The sequence below is a fragment of the Euwallacea similis genome, chromosome 1, assembly GCF_039881205.1.
Source record: "Euwallacea similis isolate ESF13 chromosome 1, ESF131.1, whole genome shotgun sequence".
In the NCBI taxonomy this organism is placed as follows: domain Eukaryota; kingdom Metazoa; phylum Arthropoda; class Insecta; order Coleoptera; family Curculionidae; genus Euwallacea; species Euwallacea similis.
In genome coordinates this window covers 2,022,135-2,039,916 of record NC_089609.1, presented here as the reverse complement: position 1 = coordinate 2,039,916, position 17,782 = coordinate 2,022,135, and the positions used below count along the sequence as shown (strand labels likewise).

At 37.7% G+C, this 17,782-nt stretch overlaps 1 protein-coding gene across 1 annotated transcript; it reads right to left on the bottom strand.

Moving 5' to 3' along the window:
• Positions 1 to 16: 16 nt before the first annotated feature.
• On the bottom strand, positions 17 to 17,430 carry LOC136417128 (frizzled-10-A-like). The gene is made up of 5 exons (XM_066402696.1): positions 16,955 to 17,430; positions 2,592 to 2,797; positions 2,347 to 2,539; positions 2,106 to 2,289; positions 17 to 1,605 (listed from the first exon to the last, which is right to left on the bottom strand). Exons 1-5 carry the CDS (start codon positions 17,126 to 17,128, stop codon positions 785 to 787), a joined length of 1,578 nt encoding a protein of 525 aa, XP_066258793.1. The 5' UTR covers positions 17,129 to 17,430; the 3' UTR covers positions 17 to 784.
• Between the last annotated feature and the right edge of the window lie 352 nt (positions 17,431 to 17,782).

Here is a 17,782-nt window from a genome sequence, read left to right as displayed (position 1 = left end):
ACAGACATTACAGACACTATATACAAGATGTCCCATTTAAAGTTGTGATTGAAGATTACTCAAAAACGGTACGTTGCATGAAAAAAAGTTTCAAACATTTAAAATTTTTATTTTGATTAGATAGAAGTATTATGAGTTATAAATAAGATATGCATTGCAAAACTTTTCTAGAAAAAAAAATGCAATGATTTCGACTATCTCAAAAATTGGTTAAAAATCAAGGATAACTCTGCAGCAAAACGTCTAATAAAAAAATTGTTCAAATAAAAGATATTCATTTTTTGAAAGTCTATAAGGATCTGTAAAAAAATACAGAGTTGCCGTTTGGAAAAAAAGTTGCTTTTGAAATGACCTTAAAATGACATTTTGGCTAAAAGTCACTATCTTCATAACATATCCCCCTCTTTGCCGGATAATTTTTATTTTAAACCTTTCCGTACAACGTACCGTTTTTGTGTAATCTTCAATCATAGCTTTTAATGGGACACCCTGTATATACAATTAATAAACAGTAAACTTTTTACAATCTATAAGCTAGAGTAAACCACGGATTCAAGGCACGGAAGATGTATGGAAAATTTGTCAATTATGAAACGTTCTCTAGTCACGTAATAAGTAATTACGTTATTGTTATCTAAGAAACAATACCAATTTATCCTGTCATTAGATAATTTAATGCTTATTAAACGCTTCAGAAGCAATAGTGTTAATTCAGGACGAGAACAGTGAATTTCTCAGAAGAGCATATTAATTACATAAATTCCTATTCTTGCGAGTGTAAATTTTACACTCGCGTTACAGGCACGTTGTGTGAGGTGCTGGCGAAAAATATGTCAAATATTGTCTTTTTTTCTTCCACAATGATGATACCCTTACTATTGGTGATAAGAGAATTATTACAGCTCTTGTTATTATTATCCCTACTCCTTGCTACTCTCGACAACAACGAAGAGAATACACTGCTATTCGTTTGATTCGAGTTTTCGTCACTCGATTTCTTACAGAAACAAAACAGGTCCCTCCACATGTCGAAGGTTTTCGGGCTGTAAACCCAAAGAGTGGCAAAAATTATGCTCGTTTTCCTTAACACTAGTTTCACTAACGATAAAGTGAACGTGTTGTAGAACTGGCACATTAGGTACATCAAATAAGGCACGCTTATTCCAATGCTTATGACTAGAAGTCTATAGAACAAACGTTCGAGTTTCAGCGGGCTGCTGCCGCCGATTATAAGTGTTTTCCTGACGTTCTTTAAGGCCACTGAAGTAAGAACGCCCAAAATACTACTGATCACCATGAAGAATAATTGGAAGAACACTAGAACTCTGTTAGTCACTTCGCAAAACCCTGACAGGTGGTTGATGCTGATGTGGTTGGACATTAGTACGTAAAACATTGGAATGGCAGAGAAGCTCCAAACAATTGCATGTAGTCTAGTGGACACTTTCTCGATGGCTTCAGTTGACCATTCTTTCATAGCGCTCAGGAACCAGACTAAACAGAATACGGTCCACCAGAGGGTATAAGCGATGTCACAGAAGAGTAGGATGAGAGCAATTCCTACGCATGAGAGACTTTCTGCAGGTTTTTCGTAGGCTAGGTGTCCTGAAAGAGAAAAGGTTTAGTAAGCGCTAGGTATCTTAACATGTATTCTAAAAATTATTAATATTTTTGGGCTTGTAAAAGTGAAATAAGTGGTAACAATGTAGGGAAAGCGTTCAAGTCAAGAACCTTGATTTCTAGGTAGATAAGCTTTTACTACTTGCAAAGTTCCCGAAAACGCTCAGTTTCAAAGACTACACAAACACTAGAAATAATCCCCACGATTTGAGTGCAAATACTTGTAAGTGATCACTGGCTATCGTCCAATTAAGATGTGGAGTTAATTCCAAAAAAGTAGATTATTTAAATCGGAAAAGGAAATAGCTCTCAAAATACTTATAAATCACTGCACAAATCAATGCTAATAATCAATTACATGGTACTTTGTTGATTACCACAGACTATTTTTGTATAAGGATGCAGATTATCGACGTATCATTACTAATGAGATTTATCAATTAAATTTGGGAATTAAACAGCTTCGAATGTGAAGAAACACATACCTGCACACGTATACGGGCCCTCAATCCACCGAATAAGATAAATTGTACATGTGACAAAACCACAAGATGTCAGATACAAGATTGGTCGGGCGGGCCATCTGAATCGTTTCGGCTGCAGTACAAAAGTAATTAGCCCAAAGGTGGTGAAAACTAGACAGACGATGGACCATACAGCTACCCAAATCTAGAAACCATTAATGGCTATTGAAACATGCTTGTGAAAACTAAAATGAACAATTACCTCAAAAGTAGCTACTTCCTCTGGATCAAAGTGCTGTGTACTTTTGCAGATTGGCACACATTTACCCCCGTGAGGAGCAGTATTGGGAGGGCAGTTTATATTGAAAGGAATATCATCTGGGACGAAGTAGTGCGTCTGAGTGGGCTCTACATCATCTGGGGGCGCCATGCATAAGTCTGGAGCTTCAGGAAAACTAGAAAATAATATTGATAAAAAGAGCAAATAAAAAAATTCTGCAAATGTACCTGGAGCAATTGAGCTCACGAGGCCAAGGTAGTCCCACCGCTTCCCCAGATTTCATGCAATCATCCCTGACCTTCTCGCACAGCCACCTGCATGCCAGAATGGGGTTGCGGACGTGTTCTGAGCACATGGGGACGAACAATGAGCAAATTAAGAGGCGGATATTTCTTGAGCATTGGAGAGAGAGCAATGGCTCGTAGAGCTTCAGCTGCAATAAAATGTTTATTGTGGTATTAGATCATGAATTAATAGGAATTGATTTAAATGCAGACACCCGTGATAATGAGACAATTCGATTTAAGTATCAATAAACATCCTCGACTTATATCTCGTTTTATAACTGGCAATTATCATTGCTAGCCCGATAACATATTAATTCGATTCCGCTTTTATCTGAGCGGCTCGGGCAGGCATACAGGTACACGAAAAGCTTTTAAGTTAATGGACAATTATCTTTAAATCGTAATTAAAAGATTAAACAAATAGTATCAAGTATTTGCCGCACTTCAGGTCCGTATCTTTATAAGCTGTACGGTTTTTTTGTGTGTATTATATTGGATTCGTTTGGAGGACCGATTCGGTCTTCTTTTACTAACCTACTTAATGCAATATTACAAGTAAAGGGCCGGTGAGTTACTGCGTAGAGTATAATAAGAAGAGCATTGCTTGATGACGCGTGGGAGAGCGCGTTTTAGGGCGACGACACGCCTGACATCATAATGAGGCCTTATTTTTAATTTTTCTGAAATATTATCATTCACATCCGTTCCATTAAAAAAGATAGTGTTATTCAAATATGTAACTGGTAAACAGTGAAATAACCCTTTAGACAATAGCTAACAATGCACTTCCTTATTCGGGAGACGGAGCCCAAACACAGACTCATCATTTGAGGTTTTCAATTTGGGCAAACCGCAACTTTGAACATCCTGTACTTGATCGGTGAATATTCGAAGGAAAAAAGCGACAACGGAGTTTGGTATGCGTACGATCGCCGACAAAGCGTATTACCACAAATTTGCTGATAAACGTTGATAAGGCATCGATGCGATATTTAATAATATAACTTTCAAATATCGCAGGGAGAAACACTTTTATAAACAGGGCAATAAAAGTTTATGTTAGTGTTTGCTTATCATAAAATTATTGCTTTAGTCGGGCAAATTTCCTATAGCACTTCAATACAAAACTGAATAAACACGTCACGTGGGCGCACATGGAGAAGATGTGGATGTTTTTGATACATCAAAGATGCGTTGATTTTTAAATTCAACAATGGAAAATTGTGAACAAAACGCTTCCAAGAATGAGGTGACTCAATTAGCATTTTAATAATAAATGCGTATGCCTTTGAAGAGCACTATCCATCAATTTGATCTATTCCCTGGATTTCAGTCAACACGTTTAAAATCCTTCTCGAAATAGCCTGGGATAAAATATTTACGTAAATTTTATACGTTTGAAGGAAAACCTAACTGATTTATGTCTACTCTAAAATTTTAGGGTTTCTTAAACCTGTGTATATTAGATTTCTGCTGGTTTCAACACCAGAATATACCGCCTCCAGTTAGTCAATTAAACCCATTAAACAGTGTTTATAACAGCGGAACATACACTACTCGCGTGAAATGCCCATTATAAATAAATAAAATTCTTAATGTAGCTGAATGCTTAAGTAAATCATATTATTAAACGTAAACCGCTTAGTCATTTACATTTCTGTGAAGCGATATTTTACTTTGCCGCACTAAAAGTTCGGAGATTGGCACCAAAAAAACAAGCAAAACGGTTTTCAGAAATCCAATATCATCCCACTGTATAAATTAACAAATCGCCCTCCAATGCCTTTTGTCCTTTGTGGTTTCAGCTTGTAACTGAAACTTGAATCCGATAATTCTATTTTGGTTGATAAGGTTTCAAAAGCTCATGTTCCATGCTTAGAACGGCCGATTAACGATAGCCACCGGCCGAAGCACGTTTTTCATCCATAAACAATGTTATTAATAGTTTTGTGCTTTGATTTATCACTGCGAGTTTTTCGATTTTAATTGGTTGTATTGAGCAACGCAGTGGAGATACAGGAAAATGCAGAAGAGGCAGCAGAAGACTCCTTTGAAGTTTTGTTAAACGTGATGCCTAAAGGTGTAGCGGGGCTTGCAGGAAAGAATATTGATGAGTGATCGTGATGATGTTGTTTGGCACGTTTTGACTAGCTGGGAACATGATGAGATGTATTGTAGCTTAATGTCATAGCTTGTGAGACCGTTACAGAACCAAGAAACATTTTCAGTTTCTTCTCGCTTTTGTTCAAATCCCTATTCGCTCCACTAAATGTGAAGACATCCAAAGCTAAAACGACGGTCATTCTTGTTATCCTCGGTGCTCCAAATTCGACTACTTAGTCGTTTTTACAAGAAGTGGCTAATGGCGCTCTTGGTTTTTGTTTTTGGGGGCGTTGATGTTCAACGAGGGATGTCAGGCTTTGATGGAAATTTAAAATGGGAGCCACATTGTCAGATGGTTAGCGAAGCTTGAGCTTTCCTGTTTTCATTTTTTAAAAGAAACCATAGTTGAAAATGTACAATAAAATCCCTAATCTCACAAAAATAACCAAAAAGGACATTTTTTCGTCACCGAATTGCCGTTCTTTTCATTTTTTGAGAATTTTGTGCAAGTGGATTGGTGTATTGCTCGCCTGCATACGACACTGAGCTGTTTATCGGCGATGGTCAGCGAAGACAAACACATGACGTCACGACTTCCAGTCCAACTCACGATGGACTCTGTGACGAAAAACTAATGATCACAGTTCCACGCTTGACCCAAGTCAAAGTCGAAAAAGAATAATAACACAGTATATCATCAACATCACCCAAACTGGAAATTCTTCCCGCATTCAACGAAAAATTGAAGAAAGGGCAATTAGTTCACACCTACGGGCCAGTCTTTTCGCATTGTGTAATTTAGGAACAGTGCCGCTACTGGCCCCTCGAGTAGGTAGGTAAAACTGGACATAATCAAGAATACCCAGGCGCCTTTGTGAGTCTCGCCGCCTTGTAATTAGCCCCGCACAGGTGCCGCTCGGGCTTTGGGGCCTCAAAGTCCGACGGTCTAATAATGGGTCTGGCCAGGGGCGGACCCACACGATTCGCAGGTAAAATATTAATTCAACGTGTCCCACAAGAAATATTTATCAAGATGGGTCAAGATTGGTATGAAACCAGCGAGGGTACCACGAATTGCGAGAGCGAATAATTATAGGTATTTAATGATTTTATTACTAAGTAATTTTGATTTTGAGGTATAGAAAAGTTATTTTCCTTCAAGTGTAGACATTTAAAAATGATATTCAATCAGTTTTTCATAATGTCACAATATTGGATGTAATCACCCATCCACACCTTACCGCTTGGCAACTGTTGACTGTTGATACAGTAAATGAGGGACTGAAGAAGTTCGATTGTAAATTCTTCTCTCTTGAAAATAGTTACTCTACATGATGGCGTCAGCCTTAGTCGATTATTATGGTACTTCTCTGATAGTACGATTGAAATGTCCCGTCGAATGGGCCGAACCGACAACTCTCAATTAGTTTCCTACGAAAAGCCATACCTCCCTTCTCCATCTAGATTGGAAACTCTGACAAGTTCAGCAAGATGTTGCGTGCCTTTCCGTATGTGGAATGGTCAGGCAAACTACTAGCTGTAGCTTTAACCAACTTTAACGCATAGCAAATCTTATCCATCGTTGGTTACCAAACCATGGAACTATAATGTCTTGCGCAGTTGTCATTGTCTTATCGCACGTTTTTTTCATTTGATTTTCTTAGGTTAACTTGCTGTCGATGGTCGCTCCCAAGTACTCAAACAGAGAAACGTTTGTCCAAATATCACCTCACTATCATCCTCACGTAAACTCATCTACTCGATTTTAAGAAATCTTAAAACAGCTGATATTGCTCAGAGTCTCGGTGTTTTTGTTTTAGGTCAACTTTTGCTAGTTTTAAACCTAGAGGGTCAAATAAAACCCACTAGAGAGGGTTAAAAAAAAGGGACGAGACCCGACCCTGTACCACCCCCCTCCATATCTTAGCCCCGGTACAGTGCGTTCTTAGAAAATATCACTGTCAGGATGATGGTACGAAGAGCGGCAACGGCGGTTCGTCATGCCTTCAGAAAGACGGTCATTACGGCTTTAGTTCTGCCCGAACGATCAGCGATGTTGTCGCCTCCCCTGGTACTTCATTCAAATAGATTTGTAACAGAAGATTTTAGCAGTGGTCGTATGTGATGAACGTGTTTCTTCTGGCAAGTTTGATTCTTTCCCGAATGCCGAATTGAAGGTCAATTCATTCGACTGCCCAAAAATCTAATTAGGCGACGGCGGCGGCGGCGGCGGCGGCTTTGATGTGCCAAGTTCCAACACCTGGGACCATCTGTCCATGTGTTCAGATTTGTTGTTCTTTTTTAATATTTGTGCTTCTATGACACGATAATAAAAAGCTTTTATTTGGTTATTTATTTACTGATATCAGGTGTCATTCAAACAAACAATACGGCGAGAAGGGAGAGGCGATGAACTACTGAAAAGCAATTTTTAAGAACTTCGCCAAGGAAGCAGCTTGTCAATTCTTGTATGGCTGGAACTAAAACGATTGCAAATGCTAAAGAAATCTGTTGTTTCAAGTACATATTCATAAGAACAAGGGCAAAATCCATCCTTTCACTTTCTTGCACAATCTTTTCGTCATCTTTTTCTCTTCTCATATTTATCAAAGGTAATGAATACCACATATAATGTGGAAGAAGAGGAGTATCAAGTTTTCCCTTCATAGAGTTCAAATAAAGTCCTATCGCTAAACTCAAAACGTAGACTTGAATGCTCGAATTCGCCATTGGGATTCCTTTCCAAATTTGACTGGATAAGCGACCAACTGGCCAACTAACCAATTTTCGAATCAGAACTGTCACCTGTCACTAATGTCTAGTCACTAGTGTTTGTTTCTGTTGATCTAAAAACAGCAAAAATCATAGCTCATCTGTGGTTCCTATTATGACAAGCCGACAACATTGCTTAATGGATAAAACCCGCTACACTGGGCCTTTGCGGTCGTAAACAGGAATGCCTCTATAGTGCCTTTATCCGCCTTTGGTACTAAAGACTAATAACTCATCTGTTATAATTTCGATGCTATTTGAACAATCTGCAAAGGCATCGGAGATAATTTATGGCGAACATGGTTCAGGGAAATAGTCTCGTAAAGGCAAAATTGTTTTTAAGAGGAATTTTATTCATTTGCAGTGAGATTTTATCGATTTCATCTTAATAACTGATTAGGATTGAAACTTCTTTTCGGTATCGGTTCATTTAGTTGCTGATGGTTACTAGTTTCAAGTTATGGATTTGCACTTGCATTTAAATTAGAAGATTAGAAGACTTTGTATATTGAATTGGCAAAGGATGGTTTATCAATTCAATATATCGAGAACCTGCACAGAGCGGAGAAAAACATCAAGACATATTACTGAACAACCCAGAGTGAAATGAATCGACACTTTCATGTCTGAGTAATAGAGATAATTCAAGTAACCCGGAGAGAAACAGAAACTTAAGATGAATCACTTGGAGTAACAGAAGGGAGATTTTACTTTCTGAGTAATTCGAAGTGACATCGAGGGAAATTTTTGTGCTTCTGAGCAACTTGTGGAGATTTCAATTCCTAAGAGGAGGAAGCTAAGGGCAAATTTAAGTATAAGCAACCGAGAGTGACATGACTGGAGATTTTTGATAATCGCGAGTGACCTGAGTTCACAGGGGAGAAATATTTTTCTGAGTTCTTTTGTTTCTGAGAGAAGACTTAAACTTCTGAGTAACCCGAATCTACAGGAAACGAAATTTATGGGCTTTGCGAGTAATCCGGAGTGAATTGAAAAGATCTTCTACCATCTACATGTGTCATGAGCAACTTAGTGAGATATGAAGGGAATTATTGGAACTCTTGTGTTTCGCAGAAAACAATTAAAATTTCTAATAATTCAGGGTAATTCAAAGGAGACTTTTTGAGGCTTATGGATAACTCGAAGTAACTTGGAAAATGTATGTTATTCAGTATAGTCAATGGGGTGTAAGTGTTTTCGTTCTTAAGGTATATGCGATATAAAAAAATTAGTACCTGATAAAGACACCCGGGCGGTGTTTTAAACTCTCTTTGATGGGTAGTACTTAGTAGTAAAAAAAACTCGTATGATGGAACAAAGAAGCGCAAAAATTTTGCCGCAAATGATTAGCGGGCAAATACGTGAAAGGGCCCATTGTCCACTACCAACTATTTACCTATTACTTATTCATATAAATAATGTTAATGTATACACGTCTTTAGATAGATCTGCCTATGCAAACACTCCTTGTACCGAAAGAGAGATCGACAGATAAACAAACTCGAGTGTTATTGAGCATGTTTGGAGCGGTACCAGGTCACAACTGCAGAGTTTATTTTTAGAAGAGCTGGAGGAACGTAATAAATTAAAAATAAATATCAAAATTTCGCACCTTGCTTTAAAGTAAATACTTGTCCGCCTTTGACGTGCTAAAAATTACGGAAATCTGTTAAAGTCTTCGGGGAGTTTACATGTAGGTGCAAAGGTCTTTTAAAAGAAAAGTCGGAAGGGTTGTAATGTGACTATAACTGAGATTAATTTTATCTTTTAACACGAAAAAGTCGTCATTCAACAGAACAAAACAACATATGTATACAGGATATTTGCTTTTCAAGCATTACCAGGAACACCTCGTCGTTACTCTCATTGAAATGTTTCTATTACCAGTAGAAATCTTTTGGTACGACGGAATAAAAATTTAAACCCAGTACTAAATTTTAATTAAAAATCCCAGCATGCATCCACCGGTATGCCCTAAAATGATTTTTCATTATTGCAGTAATCGAAGCCCATTCACAGCTATAATTAAATTTAAAGCGTTGCTCTTCAGATATTGCCAAGAATCGAGTATAAATTGCCAGCGACGAGACCTAATAACCGTTTTTAATGCGCATTAGAGACGCAACGGGATACCTCGAACACATCTAAACTTATAATCTCCATAGTTCTGGTCCATAACGAATCGAAATTACTGAAGACCCTGAGAAACGTTTGGAGAAGTTATGCTTATTAGAGGCAGTTTCGTTTGATTTGGGGGTGATTTCAGATGCTTTTTATGATCTAAGATGGGATCTTTTGGAGAACTAGTAAATTGAGGGAAAAACCTTGAAAAATTAAAAGCAATGATTAACAAACCGTTGGTCCTAAGCTGCCTAAAATATATTAAACACCATTGTTCCTACATATGCACATTCTCCATCCAGTACGTAACGCGTTGTGTCACGTGTGTTTATAGTGTTATCAAAAGGTGTGAGGGCCATAAATCAATTGGGATAAGTTACCAACAGATAAAATGGAAAAACCAGAAATGAGGTGGTTTGGAGCGATTTCGAGTGAACACGAGATCGGTAAAGGACATGGGGAGCTGTTGTAATGTTGACTTTTTGAGAAAAAAATTAAATTAAGATGTAATATGAGGTATTATTAAAAGGGGAAATTGCCCGTGCAAAAAAACATTTTCAAGAATTCACAGTTTTGTTTGCAAATTTTCCCATTCGGAGAAACCCGAATTGCAGTTTTTTCTTCATTTCATTTACCTTTAGAACTCGATATGTTTGGATTTTCTGGACTCGGAGTGTCCCGCCCACGACGTTATGATTGAAATTAACGATGTTCCGAATACGCGCAGGTTCAGGTTGATAGCAGGCTTTAGTCCGTTTACTTATAAATTAGTCCGTTTGAACGAGATGGAAGGACTGAGCCTGTTCCAGTTAAAAGAAAATTCACGATAAAAATGCAACATTTTCTCCATTATGCTCAAGTTTTGAAACCGAGTTCTGGATGAAGCAGAGATTTGTGTCACATTGTTGTATACGTTGAATGTCGTCTTTAAAATCTCTATAAATTGTTTGTAGTTGATTATACCATATAAATCACAATTAGTGGAACATCATTAGTTCCAGAGTGTGAGTGCCATGCTCGGCAGCACTTTTGTCATCAGATAAGTAGCGGCAAGATCGTTTTTTCGAAGAACGACCACCAACTCGACATGATATGAAAAATACTTAGTTTCTCTTCCGTCATTTACAGCTCTCAGGTGTACAACCAATAATCTGAAAAAATTCAAGTTTTTGCCAAATTTTTGTCATCTAAAGCTCTCCGATTAAATACAATAAAATACGCCTCTGAAACTTAATTTATTCCGTAGAGATTATTTTTTATGAGGGCTTTATGTCGAGGTTTGTTTTTCGAATATCCAACTAAAATTCTTGTATTCTTGCCGACCAAAACTTGATGGCATTCACATGATCGCAGCAACCTAAAGCCTGCCTTCGTAAGTTCGAATCTCTCTATACAGAGTGTCTTAAACACACGGGGCAACTTGAAGAGAAAATTCTTCGGCCTGAAATAGGAAAAAAATTCCTACAAACATATGTCTGAGTAATAGAAAACTACCCTCAGTGAATCATGGCCGATGGTGACGACCAGGTAAAGCGGAAAAAAAAACGAAGATGAAAACACCAAAGGGTATCTTATTAGGCTCTTCTTTCTCATCTACAGCGCCATACCTCTAGAAATACTTTGGCTAAGCTCCCCATTATCAAAGAAGTGCCCCTTGAAATCTGGAGGGCATTTTTACCGGACTTTTTCACATTCGGCGGCCTAACATTCGTCTCCATTATAGAGGAATGGCCGTGGTTAATGTTCCTTGCTGTTTTTGCCCGGGCATTCTTTACAATTCGTCGTACCGGTACCGGGACAAATTTCGAATTATAGTTTTTAGTTGCGTGTTTCATCTCCGGTCCCGTCTCGGGTTCGCTTCTTCGAGGCATCAAATCAAGAATACCCGTACGAGTTTTTGTGCTCTGAAACCAGCGGCGGCGAATGAAAGGTTACTTTCAACTGCATCCATGATTGATTGTCTGAGGACGCAGTCCGGTCAATGGCGAAGATGTGGTGTGAAGAAGAATAGACAGACGTTCCTGCATGATGTCATTATAGTTCAAGTTGTTGACTTGGAAAGGTCGAGTAAATTAATGGCGAACTAGTGTGAGAATTTGTGAACAATAACCCCCAATGGCCAATAGGGGTGCGTACAACCTTGTACCTACCGCAAGTTTCGTGATCAAGTTAGACGTATTGAGTAAAAGCTATTAAATATTGCCGGTTGAAAAAACCATGTTTTGTTGTATTATAATAATACAGCGGGGCTTGCAGTAGTAAAATAATTAGCTTCCCCCTAAAATGGTTCATATACTCGCTCTGTTATATACTGAATAGGCACTTACGAATATAGCGTTCCACGAATGATTAACTAAACGAGATTGAATTAATTAAATTTGTCGTGATAACAGAAACACGATTTTGAGATATTATTGTTCAGGTTAGGCCCCACTATCACATATCGGCCAAATTATCGGTAAAAACTGCGTGATAGTGCATAAATCCTGCCAAACTAGTGAAAAACTAAAAATCGTCGGGAATTTGAAGGCGTAAAATGAACTTGCAGGCGTTTCTTGGTGCGAAGGGCAAACTCATTTTACGCCTTCAAATTCCCGGCGATTTTTGCTCTTTCGCCATTTCTTGCGGGATTTACGCCGTATCATCAGTTTCATCGATAATTCGAGCGTGCTTGTGAACCATAAATCCCGCAAGAAGTGATGAAAAGGTAAAAATCGTCGGGGATTTAAAAACGTAAAATGAGTCTGTCGGACGCGCTTCTCACTCAGTGCGGTCAAACAAATCTCTCGGATCCTGCAGCGTATTTTGACATTTTGAGTGCAGTTCTGTAACATCCGATGGATCTTTACAGCGGGGTATCGCTGCAACTCCCATTGTTTTACTTCAAAGCTACAGTTATGCGAGTACATCATTAACATCGGATGTGAAGAGCTGCAGAATTCAGGCATTTGTGTCGGTTAAGTATCCCATGTCGGATGATTTTTGTCTTTTATGGATGAATTCATTCGGTTTGGAAAAGCCTGGGAAAAAACGACCAGGTATTTAAAACATACGACCTTCAATACTAACGTAGCTATTGCGCTAATATCCGGGACGTCTTCGCAAGGACTACGGTATTTTTTTTGGGGTAACATTTTGTTAAATTTTTCAACTTAACTCCATCACTACTAACCCCAGCGTCCGGCATTCCCCCCGGTGCGGCTGTGCGAAAATACATAAAGCATCCTGCAACTGTCGAAAAAGCTGATTTAAATTTGAGGGAGCGAATTTCATGATGCAACCGGTACAGTCGGTTTACGCAGTTTTGACGGCGCTCACACTCATAAATCCCGCAAAAAGTGGCCAAAAAGTAAATATCGCCGGAAATTTGAAGCCGTAAGGTAAATTTCCTGGACGCGTTCGTCAGTGCGGCCAAATCTTTTGGCACTTTCACGTTCTCATTAGCGTGTCTTTCAGCATCCAGAATTAGGCTGTACAGGGATCAAAACAAGCTGTTAAATCGTCAGCTGTTGCACATTTTATGGAGAAACCCCATACCATTGTGTCCGCTTGCGATAGCAACGACTGAAAGAATCCGTGATTTATTATTTCTGGATATTTACCGAAGGCGAGGTTTACCTTAGGAAACGACATTAACGTCGCTGTTTTGACGAATTGACGAGCATCCTCCTGCAACACTCGAATCCAAGCAAAAATAGTTCGCGTCATAACCTAACAAAAATAACTATTTTTTATCTTAAAAGCCAAGAAGCCAGTCGCCGACGCCAGCTTTAAACAAAACGGTTTCAAATTGTTTTTGATTAATAAACATTCTCAGACATCAAAGCGCCTCTACTTGCTTTAATGTATATATCAAAGTTAGCTTTGATTTTTCATTTGTTTACGTATCTGCCATCTGCGATAAAAATCCCCTAAAAGTTTTATGCCCTCTGCAGGACTGAGCAAATAACTAATAAATTTTGAATTGGCTAATTGCAATTCTCGACAAATAAACCACGATAACGTCTCGACTCCAGTCTGTTGGTTTTGTTTTGGATCACATACACCAACGTCATGTAGGCGGCTTTTCACGGATCTCTTTGTCGCAATTTTATGCTTTTTTACCGCTTTCAAGTACCGACAATATGCATCGTAATCGCAGATTGCAACATTATTTACAGCGCCCATAATATTATCATTACTCGGAAAAACATTATGGGACCATCGCTGGAGTTGGAACGGGATGTGAGCAGCAAAATCAAACTGACATCCGCGTACCCATTCCGTAAGTATCACAATCACGCAGGTGTGTTAAGTTTTTCGCGAGTTATAGACATAGTATACTATTTTTCTCACCTTTTTGGATTATATACAAAAAAAAATCTACCAGACTGGGCATCGAACCCGTTCCCGGGTCATCACAGCAGAGATCCGACATTTCATCGATGCAGATCTGAGCATGAGCACTTTTATAACGGCCGACTAGAGGAGATGCTTTTGACATTTCGTTGACCATTAGATATAAAGGGTATTTGGTAGGTAGTGAAGGATACTGAATAAGTTATTACAGGAGGTCATTCTGAATTAATTTAATCAAACATCCCTATATACCAAGTGTTACAGTTTTCCTGACAATTAAGTTTTTAATATTTTTTAATTTGACCGTGCTTTTCTACAATTATTGAAGTGCAGAAGAACAATAAGTCCTTTCATCACAAAAATGTTCTAAATTTTTTATTATGTATGAATGGATTGTTTAAATTACTTAAGCTATAAAATCTAAAATGGCTTTGTTACTTACTTAGAACTTCATAAACATGATTTTCCTAGTTTGTAGTACAGAGTGATCATTTAAATTTCATATCTAGTAATCTGTGGAATTTGTTGAAGAAAAGAACATATGTCGATTATCGTTTATGTATATTTGGTTACCTGAGTAACTTACATTATTTGCTAATTTTTCATGTCGAAACGCTTCTTCCAGAAACATTTAGCCAATCATTATTTATTATTTTGATTATTTACCATTCGGTTTTTGTATTTTTTCGTTTTCCTTTCTCTGCTATTTTATTAATTTTATCCGTTTTATAAAAAATTAGTCGCTTTTAAGATCACCGTATCGTTTGTTTAAATTCGATTTCCTGTACCTACCGCAAAATAGTGTTCACGGACGACCAAAAAACATTTATGATTGAAGTTTCTTTTCATAATGGACATCAAATTAATGGAGAATAGATTTATGAAATTCATCCTGTTTTCGGGAATTTCGTGAAAAATTTCCTGAAGTTGTAACAGATAAACTGAACTTCACAAATACACTGAAGTATGTTATAAATTTATTTTGTAAAATCGGCAGCATTCAGAGAAAATCAGGCAGCAAAACACCAAAAAAACGAACTCCAAACACTGTAGAAAATGTAAGACCAATAATGCATGAAAACCCGAATACTTCCTTGAAGAGATTGTCACAGCAAATCGATTTATCTTATGGTACCTGTTCCAGAATTCTCAAAAAGAACCTAAATTTGTTTCCCTACAAAATTCAAATGTTCCAAGAACTTCTACCTTTAGATTATGAAACGAGGATAACTTATTGCACCTGGTTCAATGAGAATGAATAACAATCTTCTAGATCTATCATTCTTTAATGATGAAGCCTGGTTTCATTTGATGGGATATGTGAACTCTCAAAACATATGAATGTGGAGTGCAAATAATCCTCACATATTTTAGGAATCTCCATTAAATCCGCAAAAAATTGGAGTTTGGATTGCTGTCTCCCAAAGACGTTTAATTGGACCAATTTTCTTTAATGAGAGTTACAACAGGATAACCATTTATTATCTTAAAATAGTTTTCCAGTTATTTGAGGTATTTGGTTTTTTATCATTTTTAATACAGATTGTATATTCGCATTAAATAATACTTAATACTATAAAATAATGTTTTATTTTCCAACATAAACAAAGAAAGTGTTTGGGGACTTCTTATTAATTAATGTTGATTTTGAAGAAACAAAAAAAAGTAAATGGATTTCATAGTTGGCTTTGATTGTAGAACGTCATTAGATATTATTGCAATTGATTTTCATTTGTTTTTAAATCTATTTGACAACAGAAACAATAAATTGTTATTCTTTAACATGTTATTTTTAAAATCTTAATTGCCAGGAAAACTGTAACACTTAGTGTATAGTATATAGGTATGTTTGGTTAAATCAGTTCAGAATAACTTCGTTTAATACGTTATTTGACATCCTGCACTACGTACTAAATACCCTGTATATTATAAATTCACATTTTTGCTATGTCGGAGACACGTCAGACGCAGCTAAGTTAATAATATTGGGATCGTGGTGCCCCTCAATCATTTTTTTCCCCTAATACACCTGCGTCGGCATTTGTTTTGCGACTACCACCCTTTACTAAGTTAGTTTCCTATAGGAGGCCGCGGAATAGTTTTAATAAATTTTATGTGTATGCTATTCCAATTTATCCCCTTATCATTGAATGTAGATACGATTTGATTTCCCTGTCCCTGTGAAGATATAAATAATGGTCAGTGCTAGTGGTCAAATTAGGCAAGTGTGGATAGAAATTCAGCAAATTTCAGGTTTTATTAGAACGCTAATCTTGTTCACATGAGTTCAATACATCTAGTCAAACATTCAGGAACTTAGTACGTTCCTGATGCAATTTAACACTTGTTGAGTTGCTGGCTCTAACCACGTGCCTTTGTCAAATTTGGCCATCATCGCTTACCCTTTACATGGAGCTTTATACGCACAGAAGAAACATTTGCGTTCCGTGAGAAGCCCGGATTTTTAATGAATTGGAAAGGCACTTCCATCATTAACTAGTTTTTTTTTAATTTAAGCTGCATCATCGAATTAAACACAGAAATGTAACATTCAAAGAAGTCGTGCTGTATAACCATTTAAATTTAAAGCCAGAGACTTGCAATAAAAATTCGGGGGGGGGGGGGCAAAACGATAATAAAAACGAGTTAATAAAACGCGGCTGCCCAAAGACGAAAACCGAAAAATAAAACTTAAGTGTTTAATGGCTTCAATTAATTTAGCCCAGATATAAAAGCCAATAACCAATAAGCTCGCATCGACAATAAACACGACCGGCGGCAATAAATAATAAAAATTATATAAATTTTACGGTGGTTCAAGTAAGTGTAACAATTTTCTAATGTTTTTATGACACACATGCACACACTCTCGCGGCACAACACGATCATATAAAAAGGATCACGATAACACAGTACCATAAAGATAACATATAGGCAGGTATTATGGGAGATAATAAATTTGTAATTACCCCTAGATCGGCATGTATCTGGTTGTCATGTCCCATACGATTCGGCATTAGCGTGGAATTGTATCCCAGGTCTTTGCACATCTCCACGGCGATCAGTTCGCATCTTTCAGCATGAACATCTTCGAAGCACCAGCTGACGGAAAGAATCAAAACAAAAGCACAATCGATCTTCATCTTGGTACCGATAGGTGACAGTTTCCACTCGAGTTTTCACAGTTTTCGTCAAATAAACACGTATATCAAAGAACCGTCTAAGACCGCTCGAGGGAAAACCCGATTTTGAGGCATGGTTCTCTCATGAGATCCCGGAAAAGAGTCGTTTTCCTCAAAAGAAATGCGCGTTTAGTGAAGCGAAGTTGAAACAGAAACGAGCGAAGAGCGGACGAGTTTTTCAATGCGTTCTCGATGCGAACCAGGCAATAAACCGACTAACGGAGGGAAGAGAAAATAAATGAATGCCGCTCGCTCGGCCCGATACAAAACAACCGCTTTACAAAAGATAAACTTTTTAGTGTGCCGTGATAATTTCATAGTCGGTTCAACACGATGGAATTGCTAGGTGAAACCTAAATACGTTTTTTTTCCAGATGGGGCATGTAGGCTCTTCGAGAGGAGGCCCAGCATGGGGATGTTGCCTACGAAGGTGTATCTGTAGCTATTTTTAGTTTACATATATTCGGGGTTTCATCAATTCTAGGACTAACTAATTTTGTTTAAACAGTTAATAACATAATCCCAACAGGGATAAAACTTGGAAAACACGTAAACCGTAACAGATACAGACGTGGTGAAATGGGAGGAAAGCTGCACTTTTTCTAGAATAGACCC